The sequence below is a fragment of the Salvelinus namaycush genome, chromosome 14 (assembly GCF_016432855.1).
Source record: "Salvelinus namaycush isolate Seneca chromosome 14, SaNama_1.0, whole genome shotgun sequence".
Lineage (NCBI taxonomy): Eukaryota > Metazoa > Chordata > Actinopteri > Salmoniformes > Salmonidae > Salvelinus > Salvelinus namaycush.
Genome location: NC_052320.1, coordinates 31,310,562 through 31,329,476, shown reverse-complemented (window position 1 = coordinate 31,329,476; position 18,915 = coordinate 31,310,562). Strand labels below are relative to the sequence as shown.

Genomic DNA, 18,915 nt, shown 5'->3' with positions numbered 1-18,915 from the left:
CTAGCCGCGGCCCGCTAGCTGTCTAGAGCACATTGGACTGTTAGCTTAAGAGGCCCATCGGACAAATTCTTTGGCCACTATACCTATTTTGCCAATTGGCCTGGTTTGCCACACGGAGCCCTCCGTCTTCCGACGTAACAGCACGAGGGGGCCACAAAAGACTTTCTTCTGTCGCGACGTCCCTAAAAGGCCCTTCTGCTAGCTTACTAGCCACGGCCCGCTAGCTGCCTGAAGCCACTCACTGGACTCCTATGATCACTCTGCTACGCATGCCTCTCCCTAATGTCAATATGCCTTGTCCATTGCTGTTTTGGTTAGTAAATATTGCCTTATTTCACTGTAGAGCCTCTAGCTCTGCTCAATATGCCTTAGTTAACACTTTAGTTCCACCTCCCACACATGCGGTGACATCACCTGGTTTAAATTATATTCCTAGAGACAAAATCTCTTTCATCGTCACTCTATGCACAGGTTTACCCCCACTGTATTCACATCCTACCATACCCATGACTGTATATTACACCTTGAATCCATTCCACTGTGCCCAGAAATCTGCTCCTTTTACTCTCTGTTCTGAACGTACTAGACGTCCAGTTCTTTTAGCCTTTAGCCATACCCTTATCCTACTCCTCCTCTGGTGATGTCGAGGTTTATCCAGGCCCTGCAGTGCCTAGCTCCACTCCCATTCCCCAGGCGCTCTCATTTGTTGAGTTCTGTAACTGTAAAAGCCTTGGTTTCATGCATGTTAACATTAGAAGCCTCCTCCCCAAGTTTGTTTTATTCACTGCCCTAGCACACTCTGCCAACCCGGATGTCCTAGCCATGTCTGAATCCTGTCTTAGGAAGAGCACCAAAAACTCTGAAATTTCCATCCCTAACCATAACATTTTCCAACAAGATAGAACTGCCAAAGGGGGTGGAGTTGCAATCTAATGCAGGGATAGCCTGCAGAGTTCTGTTTTACTATCCAGGTCTGTGCCCAAACAATTTGAGCCTCTACTTTTAAAAATCCACCTCTCCAGAAACAAGTCTCTTACCATTGCCGCTTGCTATAGACCATCATCTGCCCCCAGATGTGCCCTGGACACCATATAAGAATTGATTGCCCTCCATCTATCTTCAGAGTTAGTGCTGCTAGGTGACCTAAAATGGGACATGCTTAACACCCCGGCCATCCTACAATCTAAGCTTGATGCTCTCAATCTCACACAAATTATCAATGAACCCACCAGGTACAACCCCAAATCCGTAAACACGGGCTATCATCCTAACCAACCTGCCCTCCAAATACACCTCTGCTGTCTTCAACCAGGATCATTGCCTGCGTCCGTAATGGGTCTGCGGTCAAGCGACAACCCCTCATCACTGTCAAACGCTCCCTAAAACCCTTCAGCGAGCAGGTCTTTCTAATCGACCTGGCCCGGGTATCCTGGAAGGATATTGACCTCATTCCGTCAGTAGAGGATGCCTGGTTGTTCTTTAAAAGTGCTTTCCTCACCATCTTAAATAAGCATGCCCCATTCCAAAAAATGTAGAACCAGAACCCCATTTCTCCTTCACCCAAATCCAGATAGCTGATGTTCTGAAAGAGCTGCAAAATCTGGACCCCTACAAATCAGCTGGGCTAGAAAATCTGGACCCTCTCTTCCTAAAATTATACGCAGAAATTGTTGCAACCCCCATTACTAGCTTGTTCAACCTCTCTTTCGTATCGTCAGATCCCCAAAGATTGGAAAGCTGCCGCGGTCATCCCCATCTTCGAAAGGGGGAGACACTCTAGACCCAAACTGCTACAGACCTATATCTATCTTACCCTGCCTTTCTAAGGTCTTCCAAAGCCAAGTTAACAAACAGATCACCGACCATTTCGAATCCCACCGTACCTTCTCCGCTATGCAATCTGGTTTCCGAGCTGGTCACGGGTGCACTCCTCAGCCATGCTCAAAGTCCTAAACGATATCATAACCGCCATCGATAAGAGACAATACTGTGCAGCTCTATTCATCGACCTGGCCAAGGCTTTCGGCTCTGTCAATCACCATATTCTTATCGGCAGACTCAACAGCCTTGGTTTCTCAAATGAATGCCTAGCCTGGTTCACAAACTACTTCTCTGACAGAGTTCAGTGTGTCAAATCCTGTTGTCTGAACCTCTGGCAGTCTCTATGGGGGTGCCACAGGGTTCAATCCTCGGGTCAACTCTTCTCTGTATACATCAATGATGTCGCTCTCGCTGCTGGTGATTCTCTGATCCACCTCTACGCAGACGACACCATTCTGTATACTTCTGGCCCTTCTTTGGACACTTAACTAAACTCCAGACGAGCTTCAATGCCATACAACTCTCCTTCCGTGGCCTCCAACTGCTCTTAAATGCAAGCAAAACTAAATGCATGCTCTTCAACCGACCGCTGCCCCACACCTACCCACCTGTCCAGCATCACTACTCTGGACGGTTCGGACTTAGAATATGTGGACAACTAAAAATACCTAGGTGTCTGGTTAGACTGTAAACTCTCCTTCCAGACTCACATTAATCATCTCCAATCCAAAATGAAATCTAGAATCGGCTTCCTATTTCGCAACAAAGCATCCTTCACTCATGCTGCCAAACATACCCTAGTAAAACTGACGATCCTACCGATCCTTGACTTCGGCGATGTCATTTACAAAATAGCCTCCAACACTCTACTCAGCAAACTGGATGTAGTCTATCACAGTGCCATCCATTTTGTCACCAAAGCCCCATATACTACCCACCACTGCGACCTGTATGCTCTCGTTGACTGGCCCTCACTTCATATCCGTCGCCAAACCCACTGGCTCCAGGTCATCTATAAGTCTTCGCTAGGTAAAGCCCCGCCTTATCTCAGCTCAATGGTCACCATAGCAGCACCCACCCCGCAGCACACGCTCCAGCAGGTATATTTCACTGGTCACCCCTAAAGCCAATTCCTCCTTCGGGCGCCTTTCCTTCCAGTTCTCTGCTGCCAATGACTGGAACGAACTGCAAAAATCACTGAAGCTGGAAACTCATATCTCCCTCACTTGCTTTAAGCATCAGCTGTCAGAGCAGCTCACAGATCACTGCACCTGTACATAGCCCATCCAACTACCTCATCACCATATTGGTATTTATTTTGCTCCTTTGCACCCCAGTACCGCTATTTGCACACTCATCTTCTGCACATCTATCACCCCAGTGTTTAATTTGCCATACTGTAATAATTTCGCCACTATGGCCTATTTATTGCCTCACCCCCCTTATCCTACCTCATTTGCACACACTGTATATAGACTTTCTCTATTGTATTATTGACTGTATGTTTGTTTATTCCATGTGTAACCTGTGTTGTTGTTTGTGTCGCACTGCTTTGCTATATCTTGCCAGGTCGCAGTTGTAAATGAGAACTTGTTCTCAACTAGCCTACCTGATTAAATAAAAGGTTAAATACTTTTTTTAATTTTTTATGACCCAGGGCATTGATATAACATTACTCAGATGCACAAAAACAATAACATTCAAAATGGGTGAACCTTTCCTTTAAGGGTTATTATTACAGTACATTCCAAATGTATAATTTAATGGTTCTTTCTCAAGCAGTCAGAAAGTCACTCAAGATGTACTCTTCTGCTTGACCCACTTACATGTTTCTGTGCAACTCTGAAGAACTGCGCCACGTCACGGACCACATTTCCAAAGTTGTCGTAAGTGCGCACGTAGGGCCTTATCCATGAGGGTAGCTGGGCACGTGCGTCTGTGCTTTTGAACCTGGAGGAAATAGCCAACGGACACTATAGAGTTGCATGATAGGAAAAACTCGTAACACTATAACGTTCAGTAATAAATAATTTAAGGCATTTACAAACAGTTTGTTCACCATTTATAACTCATTACTACCACATTGGAAAAGGTTGGTAAGCTACTGCTTATTCTTTATCATTCATATGATTTAAGCCATTTTGACACCTTAAAAGAGTATCAGGTACTGCTGGAATGTCTACCAATGTCCATCTTTTGTGAGAAATTACACTGGTCACTCAAAACATTTATAAAGTATAGCCTAGATAGCCCTCACTTTATATTAGGAACCACAAAAACACTTAACTAATGATTAGTAAACCGTTTAAAAAGGACCTATATTAAACATCTTATGAATTATTTATGAATAAAAGTTGTGAATAACTAGCTTACTAACATTTACAAATGGGAGAAAAGGTGAGCAAACTTTAAATGCCTTATAATTGGTTTATTACTGACTGTTATTAGAAAGTGTTACCAAAACTGTGTAAGGGTCGGTCTGACGATACTGACAGAGACACTAGATCGAATAATCCACCCTTACAACAGAACAACGTAAACAGAAGTTCTATTCAGTGTCAATGTTGAATAGAGACAGACATGGTTGACTCTATTGAAAAAATAACTACTGTTGGATTCGGGGTAAACTTTGAACATTGATATACTAGAGACATGATAGATCAGAAGCAGAAGGATAAGGCATAAAGGAGTGTAAGAGACTAGTTTTTACATCAGAAGTTAAAGGGTATCTGTAGGAGACAGTGGCTGTGGAATGTGCTGGGTGGACGGGAGTAAGTCACGGGAGTGCGATAGGGGATACGGGTGGAGAGCTTTGGATTAGACATCAAGGGGGTTGAGGTCAGGTCAGCTTAAGAACAAGTGTATCTTTAATTCTATGTAAAACATGTATCTTTCATCAAAGTTTATGATGAGCATTTCTGTTATTTGACGTGGCTCTCTGCAATTTCTCCGGATATTTTGGAGGCATTTCTGAACATGGCGCCAATGTAAACAGAGGTTTTTGGATATAAATATGAACTTAATCGAACAAGACATATATGTATTGTGTAATATGAAGTCCTATGAGTGTCATCTGATGAAGATCATCAAAGGTTAGTGATTAATTTTATCTCTATTTGTGCTTTTTGTGACTCCTCTCTTTGGCTGGAAAAATGGCTGAATTTTTCTTTGAGTTGGTGGTGACCTAACAATCGTTTGTGGTGCTTTCGCTGAAAAGCCTATTTGAAATCGGAGACTTTGGTGGGATTACAAGATTACCTTTAAAATGGTATAAGACACATGTATGTTTGAGGAATTTGAATTATGAGATTTCTGTTGTTTGAATTTGGCGCCCTGCACTTTCACTGGCTGTTGTCATATCGATCCCGTTACCGGGATTGCAGCCATAAGTTAAGGAAGACAGAACGGTTTATTACTCTATCACTTTGTCTTCCTGTCGAACCATAAGATGTAAGGATTGGAGAGAAGGAGGAGTGTCTAAAGTGGAGTATATATATACTTGTAGTGGTGGAAACATGTCTTTGTCTGAATTACAGCTGTAACGACCCTTTGGGAAGAATTAAACTTGGTTAAGCTTCACTAGTGTCCGTGAATTATTTATTCAAAATTGGAACCTAACACTACCTACCCATACATAGGTGAGATAGCTGATGTTTTCAACTTCCACATAATAGCTGGTGATTCCTAAATCACGATAACGTTAATATTTTATATTGATGGTGACAAGTGATGACTTGCACATACTGTACAGTACCAGTCAAAAGTTTGGACACACCTACTCATTCAAGGGTATTTAATTATTACTATTTTCTACATTGTAGAATAATAGCGAAGACATCAAAAACTATGAAATAACATATGGAATCATGTAGTAACCGAAAAGGTTTTAAACAAATCAAAATATGTTATATTTGAGATTCTTTGAAGTAGCACCCTTTGCCTTGATGACAGCTTTGCACACTCTTGGCATTCTCTCAACCAGCTTCACCTGGAATGCTTTTGCAACGGTCTTGAAGGAGTTGCCACAGATGCTGAGCACTTGTTGGCTGCTTTTCCTTCACTCTTCATCTCAATTGGTTTGAGGTCAGGTGATTGTGGAGGCCAGGCCATCTGATGGAGCACTTCATCACTCTCCTTCTTGGTCAAACAGCCCTTACACAGCCTGGTGGTGGTATGTTGGGTCATTGTTCTGTTGAAAAACAAATTATATTCCCACTAAGCCTAAACCAGATGGGATGGCGTATCGCTGCAGGATGCTGTGGTAGCAATGCTGGTTAAGTGTGCCTTGAATTCAAAATAAATCACTGACAGTGTCAACAGCAAAGCACCAATACACCTCCTCCTCCATGCTTCACGGTGGGAACCACAAATGCGGAGATCATCCGTTCACCTAACCTTCGACTCACAAAGATTGACTAACCATCATGTCTTAAAGTAATGATGGACTGTCGTTTCTCTTTGCGTATTTGAGCTGTTCTTGCCATAATATGGACTTAAACATTTACCAAATAGGGCTATCTTCTGTATACCACCCCTACCTTGTCTCAACACAACTGATTGACTCAAACGCATTAAGAAGGAAAGAAATTCAACAAATTAACTTTTAACAAGGCAGACCTGTTAATTGAAATGCATTCCAGTTGTGCAAAGCTGTCATCAAGGCAAAGGGTGCTACTTCAAAGAATCTCAAATAAACAAATACATTTTATAACACTTTTTTGGTTACTACATGATTCCATGTGTTATTTCATAGTTTTATGTCTTCACTATTATTCTAAAATGTAGAAAACAGTAAAAAGGGAAAACCCTGGAATAAGTTGGTGTGTCCAAACTTTAGACTGGTACTGTAGGAGATATCAGGCAAAGGATGATGACTAGAATCCTATAGGACAATATAGTTGATGTCCCAGTCATGTGATGTTTACAATGTCAACCTCTATTTCTAGAGACACGTCATGTTCCGTCACCAACGCTGCCTGAAGAAGAATATAGGCTGATCTGCACCTACTTGAATATACAGTTGAAGTCAGAAGTTAACATACACTTGGGTTGGAGTCATTAAAACTTGTTTTTCAACCACTCCATAAATTTGTTGTTAATTAACTATATTTTTGGCAAGTCGGTTAGGACATCTACTTTGTGCATGACACAAGTAATTTTTCCAACAATTGTTTACAGAAAGATTATTTCACTTATAAATCACTGTATCACAATTCCAGTGGGTCAGAAGTTAACATACAGTAAGTTGACTGTGCCTTTAAACAGCTTGGAAAATTCCAGAAAATGATGACATGGCTTCAGAAGCTTCTGATAGGCTAATTGACATCATTTGAGTCAATTGGAGGTGTACCTGTGGATGTATTTCAAGGCCTACCGTCAAATTCAGTGCCTCTTTGCATGACATCATGGGAAAATCAAAAGAAAATAAATCAGCCAAGACCTCAGAAATTTATTTTTTTAAACTGAGTTTAAATGTATTTTGCTAAGGTGTATATGTAAACTTCCAACATCAACTGTAAACAGTTCACTAAAGTTTTCTGCATCGAACTGGCTGCCTACTTGTTTTCCTTCTTGTATTACCTTGCCATTTAGGGACCTATGCCTGGAACCATGAGATGATGGGCATACACAACTGATAATCAACTGTATGTGCTGGTCACTTCAGGTTAAGTCGGAAGTTTACACACACCTTACCAAATATATTTAAACTCAGTTTTTCACAATTCCTGACATTTAATCCTAGTAAAAATTCTCTCTCTTAGGTCAGTTAGGATCACTACTTTATTTTAAGAATGTGAAATGTCAGAATAATAGTAGAGAAAATGATTTATTTCAGGTTTGATTTCTTTCATCACATTCCCAATGGGTCAGAAGTTTACATACACTCAATTGGTATTTGGTAGCATTGCCTTTAAATTGTTTAACTTGGGTCAAACGTTTCGGGTAGCCTTCCACAAGCTTCCCACAATAAGTTGGGTGAATTTTGGCCCATTCCTCCTGACAGAGCTGGTGTAACTGAGTCAGGTTTGTAGGCCTCCTTGCTTGCACACACTTTTTTGGTTCTGCCCACAAATTCTCTATAGGATTGAGGTCAGGGCTTTGTGATGGCCACTCCAATACCTTGACTTTGTTGTTCTTAAGCCATTTTGCCAGAACTTTGGAAGTATGCTTGGGATCATTGTCCATTTGGAAGACTCATTTGCGAACAAGCTTTAACTTCCTGACTGATGTCTTGAGATGTTGCTTCAATATATCCACATAATTTCCCTACCTCATGATGGCATCTATTTTGTGAAGTGCACCAGTCCCTCCTGCAGCAAAGCACCCCCACAACATGATGCTGCCACCCCCGTGCTTCACGGTTGGGATGGTGTTCCTTGGCTTGCAAGCCTCCCCCTTTTTCCTCCAAACATAACTATGGTCATTATGGCCAAACAGTTCTATTTTTGTTTCATCAGCCAAAGGACATTTCTCCAAAAAGTACAATCTTTGTCCCCATGTGCAGTTGCAAACCGTAGTCTGGCTTTTTTATGGCAGTTTTGGAGCAGTGGCTTCTTCCTTGCTGAGTGGCCTTTCAGGTTATGTCGATATAGGGCTCGTTTTGCTGTGGATATAGATACTTTTGTACCCGTTCCCTCCAGCATCTTCACAAGATCCTTTGCTGTTGTTCCGGGATTGATTTGAACTTTTCGCACCAAAGTACGTTCATCTCTAGGAGACAGAACGTGTCTCCTTCCTGAGCGGTATGACGGCTGCGTGGTCCCATGGTGTTCATACTTGCGTACTATTGTTTGTACAGATCAACGTGGTACCTTCAGGCGTTTGGAAATCGCTCCCAAGGATGAGCCAGACTTGTGGAGGTCTACAATTTGTTTTCTGAAGTCTTGGCTGATTTATTTTGATTTTCCCATGATGTCAAGCAAAGAGGCAGTGAGTTTGAAGGTAGGCCTTTAAAATACATCCACAGGTACACCTCCTATTGACTCAAATGATGTCAATTAGCCTATCAGAAGCTTCTAAAGCCATGACATCATTTTCTGGAATTTTCAAAGCTGTTTAAAGGCACAGTCAACTTAGTGTATGTAAACTTCTGACCCACTGGAATTGTGATACAAGTGAATATATAAGTGAAATGTCTGTAAACAATTGTTGGAAAAATTACAAAGTAGAAGTCCTAACCGACTTGCCAAAACTATAGTTTGTTAACAAGAAATGTATTGAGTGGTTGAAAAACAAGTTTTAATGACTCCAACCTAAGTGTATGTAAACTTCCGACTTCAACTGTACCCGATGATCACCTGAAATGACCAGCATACAATACTGACCTGTGGTCGCACAAGAAGATAGCCCCGTAGTCATCACGGTGGCGAATGACTCTTCCAATAGCTTGGTTCACTGCCCTGGACGCCTGCTGTCGATACCAGTTCTGCCCCGACAGGTACTACAGACACACACGGAAATGCAGAGAAACACACATATTAACTAGATGTCCAACTTCTTAGTGCATGAACATCTTTGCCAAAAATATGTTTTAAAGTATATGTTTTGTTTTTAGTGAAAAAAAATGTGAATTGACAATTTACATGAACTTCACTTCTGTAAGGGTACCTATTAGTGAAGCCCTAATAAATCCTGTAATATATCATCAGTCAGAGGACCAGCGAAGGGGCTTCCTCCATACCTGCACCCCGGGTGTCTTCTTCCTGCACATCTCGTCCAGGTACTGCATCTTCAGAATGACCCGGGGGTCCATGCGGGGCGGGAACGGGAGGCCAGTGATTATGACCCCTCGGCCATACGTGTCAGCAAAATCCAGCCCCTCGCTGGCCTGGCAGAGGTACAAGGAAACCAATCAAGGCACACAGAAAATATCATGTATGGGCTTAAGATCAATTCAGAGTGATGTCTCCATGCGTTGTCAAAATTGTAGCAACCTTAACCTAATACTTAGCGACCTCGTTAAGAGGTTTGGATATCTTGCCGTGACAGCTGAGGTAGTGGTCAATTTCACTTTGAGTCAAAATGCAAGCCGAGATCTACCGCTCAGATTTTATTTGTATTTTAAACATGACTTAAAAAAACAGAAGCCTATGCAACATTAACAACATTAACCTTTTACAGTTCTAGAACAACGAGGTTTGTGCAGTAGGGTTAGCCCAATAGATTACTGCATATTGGATATGCTTGAATTGACCTGCCAATGTTGTTCTTCTCAGACCATTTCAAAATAATATTTCAAAACTTGAGGTATGATCACACCAGTAATAGATCAGTTGTTGTAGTACTTGTGAAGCACAGCTGAGTGAGCATAAAATTGACGATTGAAAATATATTATCCTAATTTTTTTTCTCCACTGGTCTGACAGTGCTTGAATCTAATGGTCAGTCTCAACGGAGGGAGGTAGAGAGCAGCCCCCTCCCTCCACTGAGACTGAACAAAAAGGGGACAACATCTTCCAACTAATTGTGAAACGAGTCGCACTGCATTATTTCTGCTTTTTTCATTTTCTACATTGGTGTCAGAAGTGGGATGGCACCCGTGAGGCCATCAGAGGGCCATGTGAAACTCAGGGACTTGGTATAGAGAGGCGCGGGGAACGCTTCCCCGAAAGAAGGGGTAGTGGATGTGTGACCTCGTCAAGCGGTTTGGATCTCTTGGCGTAACAGCTAAGGTGTTGGGTTGATAGTCACTGGACACGGGTTCAAGTCCCGATCAGCGGTACCCCCCGAATTTGCTACACGATATTTATGTCAAAAGGCTTAAACAATATTTTTTATAAGGTTTCTGTTCACAAGAAGTAGATTACCCAATGAAATGATTACGACGGGAAACACTCCAGGAACAAATGTAAGTACATTATTTGTTTTAATTCAAACTCATAACAAAACAGCAGCCAGTGCTTGAGAGGATGCAATGGGCAAAACTGGTTGAAATTAAGTCATGATGAGGTCATACTGTATCAACCAGTTTCTGGTTGTATAGACACCATTTCAAATATATCTCTCTACTGCGAAATGGTTCTCAAACAATGCAGTATTTTTCAGGTATGAGCAATGCCTAGAACTCGGAGGCATGTGTGCAGGTTTTTCCTCAATTTCTTTACACAATACAAACAGACAACGACATCATACCCGCCCAGACAAATTCTCACCCCTATCTCCAGTAACTGCAATTGTCTCTGCTACATCCTCAAATTGCATTACTTTGTTCCTCTCCATCGCACGCGCTCTTTCAATATTGACATAATGAAGTATATGATTTTTTCCATTGTCTTAACGATGGAGGATTGGTTGATTTCCAGTTTAAGTATATATATTTTTTTATAGATAATTGACGAGAACAGTATCGTCCAGCCCATCAGATATCTTACTACACCCCAGTAGCGGTGTTTGGGAAGAAAACGTTTATTTTTTATTCATTCAATTTTTTCAGGAAGCCTGGCTTCCCTTGAAATCCATGAATGCATGCGACTGATGCACCCTTATATGGAATGTCTTGAAATATGCAGACAAAGATTGAAAGTAAATTTAGATTGTAATACTTCTGACAGTCAACTTTCTAATTCTACACATAACTTTTGGACTTTAAAGCATTCCCAGAAAATGACTCTGTCGTTGTGCTGTAGAATGTGTTAATTTGGTCTCGTATAATAGTGTGCTGTTTTTCCAATGAGGCCTGGTGACATTCTGCTTTGCCAAAATCAGGAACTGCTATGTTGACATTATAAATGAGGTAGCATGCTATGTTTCCCTAACATGACGATGTTAGGTCATGGAGGGTAAACAGTGACCTTTTGGTAGAAGTGATTTACAGTATGTGAGTGGGCGACTATCTTAACCAGTAAGTGCTATAAAGCCATCAGAGCAGAGGAAGTACTTCAGGCAAGGATATGGTGAAGACAGACTGACCATGACAAACAAACAGGTCTTACCTTTCCCCGACAGACCGCAAAGAAGCTGCCCCCTTTAGATTTCGAGTCACTGACTTTGTCATAATAACCATCAATTATCTAGACAAAAGGGAAATGGTATGGGTTAAGTTAGCTTCGCTGTACTAAAGATAGTGCAGGAGAAACATTCCCATGATGACTGTCATTTACTGTTACGGTCACGAAACTGCAGGTAGTGACAGAGTACATGCAGTGTTTTAAATGGGAATGTCTGCAGCACTGACCTCCGTGAACATCCCCTTTCCCCTGGGCTCTACAAACATGGGCTTTATGTTTTCAATGCGGTCGGCATGCCCGTTTGCCTGGGAAAAAAGCAGGCATAGAAGAGCATGTTATTATATTAAGTAAGACCAGAGGATTCTCATCACAGGCTCAGCATCAATAAAGAAGCAGGAGGATCCCCTACACACGCAGTGCCTTCGGAAAGCATTCAGCCCTTTACTTTTCCCACATTTTGTTACGTTACAGCCTTATTCTAAAATTGGTAAATTGTCCCCCCCCTCAAACTACTCACAATAGCCCATGACAAAGCAAAAACAGGTTTATTAATGTTTGCTAATTTATTTATTAAAAAAAATGAAATATCACATTCACATAAGTATTCAGACCCTTTACTCAGTACTTTGTTGAAGCACTTTTGGCAGCGATTACAGCATCAAGTCTTCTTGAGTATGACTTTACAAGCTTGGTATATCTATATTTGGGGAGTGTCTCCCATTCTCCTCTGAAGATCCTCTCAAGCAGTGTCAGGTTGGATGGGAAACGTTGCTGCACAACTATTTTCAGGTCTCTCCAGAGATGTCCGGACTCTGGCTGGGCCATTCAAGGACATTCAGATACTTGTCCAGAAGCCACTCCTGCGTTGTCTTGGCTGTGTGCTTAGGGTCGTTGTCCTGTTGGAAGGTGAACCTTCGCCTTCCAGTTCTCCCATCTCCACAGAGGAACTCCAGAGCTCTGTCACAGTGACCATCGGGTTCTTGGTCACCTCCCTGACCAAGGCCCTTCTCACCCGATTGCTCAGTTTGGCCAGGGGGACAGCTCTAGGAAGACTCTTGGTGGTTCCAAACTTCTTCCATTTAAGAATGATGAAGGCCGCTGTTCTTGGGGGCCTTCAATTGTGCAGACAATTTTTGGTACCCTTCCCCAGATCTGTGCCTCGACACTCAGAGCTCTACGGACAATTCCTTCGACCTCATGGCTTGGTTTTTGCTCTGAAATGTATTTTCAACTGTGGGACAGTATATAGACGTGTGTGCGCGCCTTCCCAAATCATGTACAATCAATTGAATTTACCACAGGTGGATTTCAATCAAGTTGTAGAAACATCTCAAGGATGACCAATGGAAATAGGATGCACCCGAGCTCAATTTCAAGTCTCATAGCAAAGGGTCTGAATACTTATGTAAATAAGGTATCCGTTTTATTTTTAATAAATTAGCAAAACAATTGTCATTATGGGGTATTGTGTGTAGATTGCTGAGGATTTTTTTATTTTATCAATTTTAGAATAAGGCTGTAACATAACAAATTGTGGAACAAGTCAAGGGGTCTGAATACTTTCTGAAGGCACTGGATAAGGTCTTTAATTTATGATTCATCACACCGCTTGTTCTCAGCCGTCTAGGCAACATACACTGCTTTGGATCTGGTCCTATGCCTGCTCCAGAGTTGAATTTCTGCATTACGGTGATGTCATTTTCCAGACCTTGCATCCACGCAGTTACCAACACATGGCAACGACTGTTGCCATGTGTAGGTAACCATAGAAGTGTATAGTCTGCATCAGCACAAACTGTACGCATACAAGGATACCTCTACATCAGGCCTTGGGTCAATTCAACACAAACTCATTCGCTGCAGGAAATGGATTGATATTCAGATCCTAACCTAAAAAGTACTTTCATAGAAAAAGTTATCAACGTATGGGTGGAATTTCAAAAAAGTTGCTGAATTGAGGGTGTTCAAATGGTGACAACCTCTCTTCTGAGGGATCCCTGAGCTGCACTCACCCTCCAGAACTCCAGAGTCTTGTCCATCACAGGGTAAGAGGGGAAGAACACCAGCAAACCGTGAGGGACAACGCGGCCCAGATTCACTGCAGAAAGAAAAAAAGAGAAAGAATGAGAATTTAGGTAATTTAGTAGAATGGGTTGTCTCCAGTATGTTTCTCGAGCCAATGCTCTCTAGCATTAGAGCAATGCCTGGAAGTCTAGTGAAACTACCTTTAACTTCCTTCATACTGGACACAGAGAAACAAATGGTATCCACGAGTTCATCTGACTCAGGTGAAGTAGATAACGGGCATCATTGCTAAAATTCAGTAGTATCCCTTTAATATACCCCTCCCCCGATGACAATTTGCCACTGGTGGTCATTCTCAAGGTCCTTGTATATCTCTGTAATGAGTGATTTTCAAGGTGTTTACACCAATGACATAACATTTAAGGATACACATTACACCAGTAAAAAATATATATTTTAATAGCCTTTGTTGTTATTAATCAATACATTAAATACTTTTGTTCACTTTGGACCATTGATTTTTTTTTTAAAGATACCTCTAAATCCCCAAAACATCTCACTACAACTCTACACATCACTACTGAGACAAGTCAATTTGATTACCCCAAGTACTTTAAACAATGCACAAATAACATTTTGCAGTATAAAAAGGACTGGCATTATGTTTTAACATTGATGAACACTGCAATATATACAAAAACAGTTATGATGTGTAACTAGTTTCTCTCATGGTTGCAAAGGCAAGATACACAAATACCACCGCAAATCAAGAACAACAGACAGATATTAATTTGTAGGATATATTCATCTTACCAACAGTGTTCCCTAAAGATGCCATGTTTTCAGGGACAAACCTTTGAAACAAATAGTGAATGTGTGTTAATTAAGCTAAAATTATATTATCATATATACAGTGCCTTCGGAAAGTATTCAGACCCCTTGACTTTTCCCACATTTTGTTACGTTACAGCCTTATTCTAAAGTGGATTAAAAAAAAAAAATAGTCTACACACAATAATCCATAATGACAAAGCGAAAACAGTTGTTTTTTTGGAAATTGTTGCAAAATTATATTTAAAAAAAAAACAGAAATAGGTTATTTACTTAAGTATTCAGACCATTTGCAATGAGACTTGAAATTGAGCTCAGGTGCATCCTGTTTCCATTGATCATCCTTGAGATGTTTCTACAACTTGGAGTCCACCTGCAGTAAATTCAATTGATTGGACATGATTTGGAAAGGCACACACGGGTCTATAGATGGTCCCACAGTTGAAAGTGCATGTTAGAGCAAAAATCAAGCCATGAGTTCAAAGGAATTGTCTGGGGAAGGGTATCAAAATATTTCTGTAGCATTGAAGGTCCCCAAGAACACAGTGGTCTCTATCATTCTTAAATGGAAAAAGTTTGGAACCACCAAGACTCTTCCCAGAGCTGGCCGCCTGGCCAAACTGAGCAAATCGGGAGAACAGGCCTTGGTCAGGGAGGTGACCAAGAACCCGATGCTCACTCTGACAGAGCTCTAGAGTTCCTCTGTGGAGATGGGACAACCTTCCAGAAGGACAAACATCTCTGCAGCACTCCATGAATCAGGCCTTATTGGTAGAGTGGCCAGATGGAAGTCACTCCTCAGTAAAAGGCACATGACAGTCCGCTTGGAGTTTGCCAACAGGCACCTAAAGACTCTCAGACCATGAGAAACAAAATTCTCTGGTCTGATGAAACTAAGATTGAACTCTTTGGCCTGAATGCCAAGCTTCGTCTGGAGAAAACCTGACAGCATCATGCTGTGGGGATGTTTTTCAGCGGCGGGGACTGGGAGACTAGTCAGGATTGAGGCAAAGATGAACGGAGCAAAGTACAGAGATCCTTGATGAAAAGCACTCTAGAGCAGGTTAGGACCTCAGACTGGGGCGAAGGTTCACCTTCCAACAGGACAACAACCCTAAGCACACAGCCAAGACAACGCAGGAGTGGCTTCAGGACAAGTCTCTGAAAGTCCTTGATTGGCCCAGCCAGAGCCTGGACTTGAACCTGATCGAACATCTCTGGAGACCTGAAAAGAGCAGTGCAGCAACGCTCCCCATCCAACCTGACAGAGCTTGAGAAGATCTGCAGAGAAGAATGGGAGAAACTTCCCAAATACAGGTGTGCCAAGCTTGTAGCGTCATACCCAAGAAGACTTGATGCTGTAATCGCCGCCAAAAGTGCATCAACAAAGTACTGAGTAAAGGGTCTGAATACGTATGTGAATGTGATATTTACGTTTTTATTTTTGATAAATGATCGTACATTTCTAAAAACCTGTTTTTGCTTTGTCATTATGGGGTATTGTGTGTAGATTGAGGAGTGAATGTTTTAATATATTTTAGAAAAAGGCTGTAATGTAACAAAATGTGGGAAAAGTCAAGGGCGTCTGAATAGTTTCCAAAGGCACTGTATAATCACCCCAGAGAGGGTAATCACAGCGGTGGAGGTGCCCACCTGCGGTCAAATGCTGAGCTGAGCTGCACGCTGTCTGGACCGCGGTCAATTATGCTGACAAAGATCTGATCATGCTGAATCACATGGGGGTTCTCCAGGCATACTGGAAAGGGACTGTGGGGGCAAGGGGTCAAGAGAAGAAGTGAAACCCAAAAAAGGAAACCAACGGTCAGTAGAAAACACTAAAAACAGAACTGTCTCATGTTATGGACAAGAGCATCTGCTAAATGACAAGACAAGTATGTGATGAACAAAGTTGATGGCTAATTTCCTGTTATAGCTTTTTTCCTCTGTGTGTTTGTATGTATGTGTGTGGTTGACAAATGACACACTCACATTTGCATTTCGGAGGTGAACGAGGACAGAGGGGAGAGGGTACCGCTGGTGAGGATGATGCTGCGCACGCCCTGCCTCACCAGCTCCTGCATGCTGAACCCAGGTGAGAAGCACCAGTAACTCAGAACATTTCCTGGAATACACCACCAGAAAACATTACATCACCACTGGTTTCTTAAAATCGTAAACCACCATGGTACATCATTCAACCAGGGAACTCGGTCCAAACATGAGCGCAGATGTCCATAATACACTCTGTCTAGCTCAGTTGCCTGCAGACAGATTTTGGATAGAGAATGGCCAAGCAACACTGCCTCTAGCTAGATCTAAAGTGACCGGTTGATTCAGATTTTCTTCAAGGAAGAGAGCAGTGGACTTCTGTTCTATAATGTACAGGGATCTCAATGTCAACCTGTAGTACAAGGGCCTTTATTCTCAAATCGCCTCAGAGTAGGAGTGCTGATCACTGAGACGCTTGGTACATAAAGCCCCAGGTTCCCCGTCAATATAATCTTATTCATTATGATCATAAATCAGCACTCCTACACTGACACGCTTTGTGAATACAGACTGAGATCTCAGTGTTCAAAATACATACATGAAACACCCTGTTTCCATTAGATACAGTGCCTTCTAGGGTAGGGCGATGTCTGGCATGACATTGTCCCATCAACCTGTCCAAACATCACTGATACGCAATTGTATCGTCTATGTATTTATTTTTACCTGGGGCGCGTCGTTGTGTTGCCTAGCAATGCAGTAAACAATCTGTAATGCAGCCTGTGTCATGCACAAACCACCGATGAAAGTCTAATCATTAGACTACAATGTGGAAATCTTACCAATATTGTATTTTCTTGTGTGCAAATTAATAAACATAAATCATATTGTGATATGTGGTACCGCTAACTTTGAATGGTGATTTGGAACCCAACGTTGTAGGCCTACAGTGTGACACGAGACCCTTTCAAATGGTGATTTCGGACGAGTTCAACTGAGAGCACATGTTCACCATAGAAGACATCACTGGCCAGTCTTCTTGGGAGAGCTAATTAGTGTAATTTGTAGCCTATCCAAATGTGGGTTATTCTTTTTATAGGCGACATACATTTTTTCTTCCCGGTTATTGAAAGTGCTGCTGTGAGAACTTATGTAACACCTGTTGCGCAATTCAGGGATATGAATAAACACTTCCACAATCATATAAATATCTGTTTAGAAGATTAACTTGTACATGTAACGTTTACTGCAAACTTTATTTAATACAATTTGTATTTAGTGTAGGGTTATATTATTGGCTGTTGGTTTGCAAGGATTTTCCTGCAGCACACAACTTGTTTTTCATAAAGCTTTGGTCAGGTGGAAGCCAGAAACTTATAAGGTTTGTCTAAACTTCCCATTCAATTATTCTATATTGCAATTGTTGGTTGTCTCGCTCGCTCTCATTACCATATCATGTTTTTATTCACAAACATAACTTTCTAAGATAAAACTCTGTTACTGGCCTCCTAGATCCATTTTAAAGTTAATCATGAAAAATATGCTTAGACCAACATGTCACATTCAAATAAAATGGCGATTGGGACAAAAATGGGAAATTAAGCTTTGAAAAAAAACAAGCCAGATTAAAAAGGAGTGTCTGCTACAAAAGGCCCATGATCATCCGACATTGGAGATGAGCGAGATAAATGTCATCTGACATTTTGCACAGCTTTTGGCACTCTCCGCTCCATCTACATACATTGTAGGCCTACTCTTACATTATGTTAATAGTAGGCTAAGTCTACATATATATATATTTATTGAAAAAGGCAATGGCAAATGGGAATAGGAAGGTGAATTGGCGTGTCCCCGGCTGTGAGGTCACTTTTGTGCACTGCTCGACTCCAGCGGTGCCAGTCATGTACAAACAGGTTAAAATATCGTAGATAAAAAATATAAATATATAAAAACTATCGTCTGTTACATCACAATGTCGTTACCATCAACGGTGTGTCTCAAAGGGTTGGGCGATATTATATCGTAATATCGCCCAATGCCAGAGCCTTCAGAAAGTATTCATACCCGTTGAATTATTCAACATTTTGTTGTGTTACAGCCGAATTCTAAATGGATTAAATGGAGAGAGAAACATTCTCACCCATCTACACACAATACCCCATAATGACAAAGGGAAAACATGTTTTTAGAAATGTTAGAAACATTTATTTTAAATGAAATCCTTTGTAGAAGCACCTTTGGCGGCGATTACAGCTTTAAGTCATCTTGTATGTGTACGTCTGTATCAGCTTTGCACAACTGG

The 18,915-nt window shown here is 41.5% G+C and overlaps 1 protein-coding gene across 1 annotated transcript in view; it reads right to left on the bottom strand.

The window, feature by feature from the left end:
* Positions 1-18,915, bottom strand: part of rtel1 (regulator of telomere elongation helicase 1) — a 55,575-nt gene that overhangs the window by 20,461 nt on the left and 16,199 nt on the right. Inside the window, exons 16-24 of the mRNA XM_039007698.1 lie at positions 16,614-16,746; positions 16,278-16,391; positions 14,607-14,647; positions 13,781-13,866; positions 11,996-12,073; positions 11,754-11,831; positions 9,503-9,649; positions 9,147-9,262; positions 3,648-3,771 (exon numbers count right to left, since the gene is read on the bottom strand). Of these exons, the coding sequence (XP_038863626.1) occupies positions 3,648-3,771; positions 9,147-9,262; positions 9,503-9,649; positions 11,754-11,831; positions 11,996-12,073; positions 13,781-13,866; positions 14,607-14,647; positions 16,278-16,391; positions 16,614-16,746 (917 nt within the window). The remainder of the gene's footprint in view (positions 1-3,647; positions 3,772-9,146; positions 9,263-9,502; positions 9,650-11,753; positions 11,832-11,995; positions 12,074-13,780; positions 13,867-14,606; positions 14,648-16,277; positions 16,392-16,613; positions 16,747-18,915) is intronic.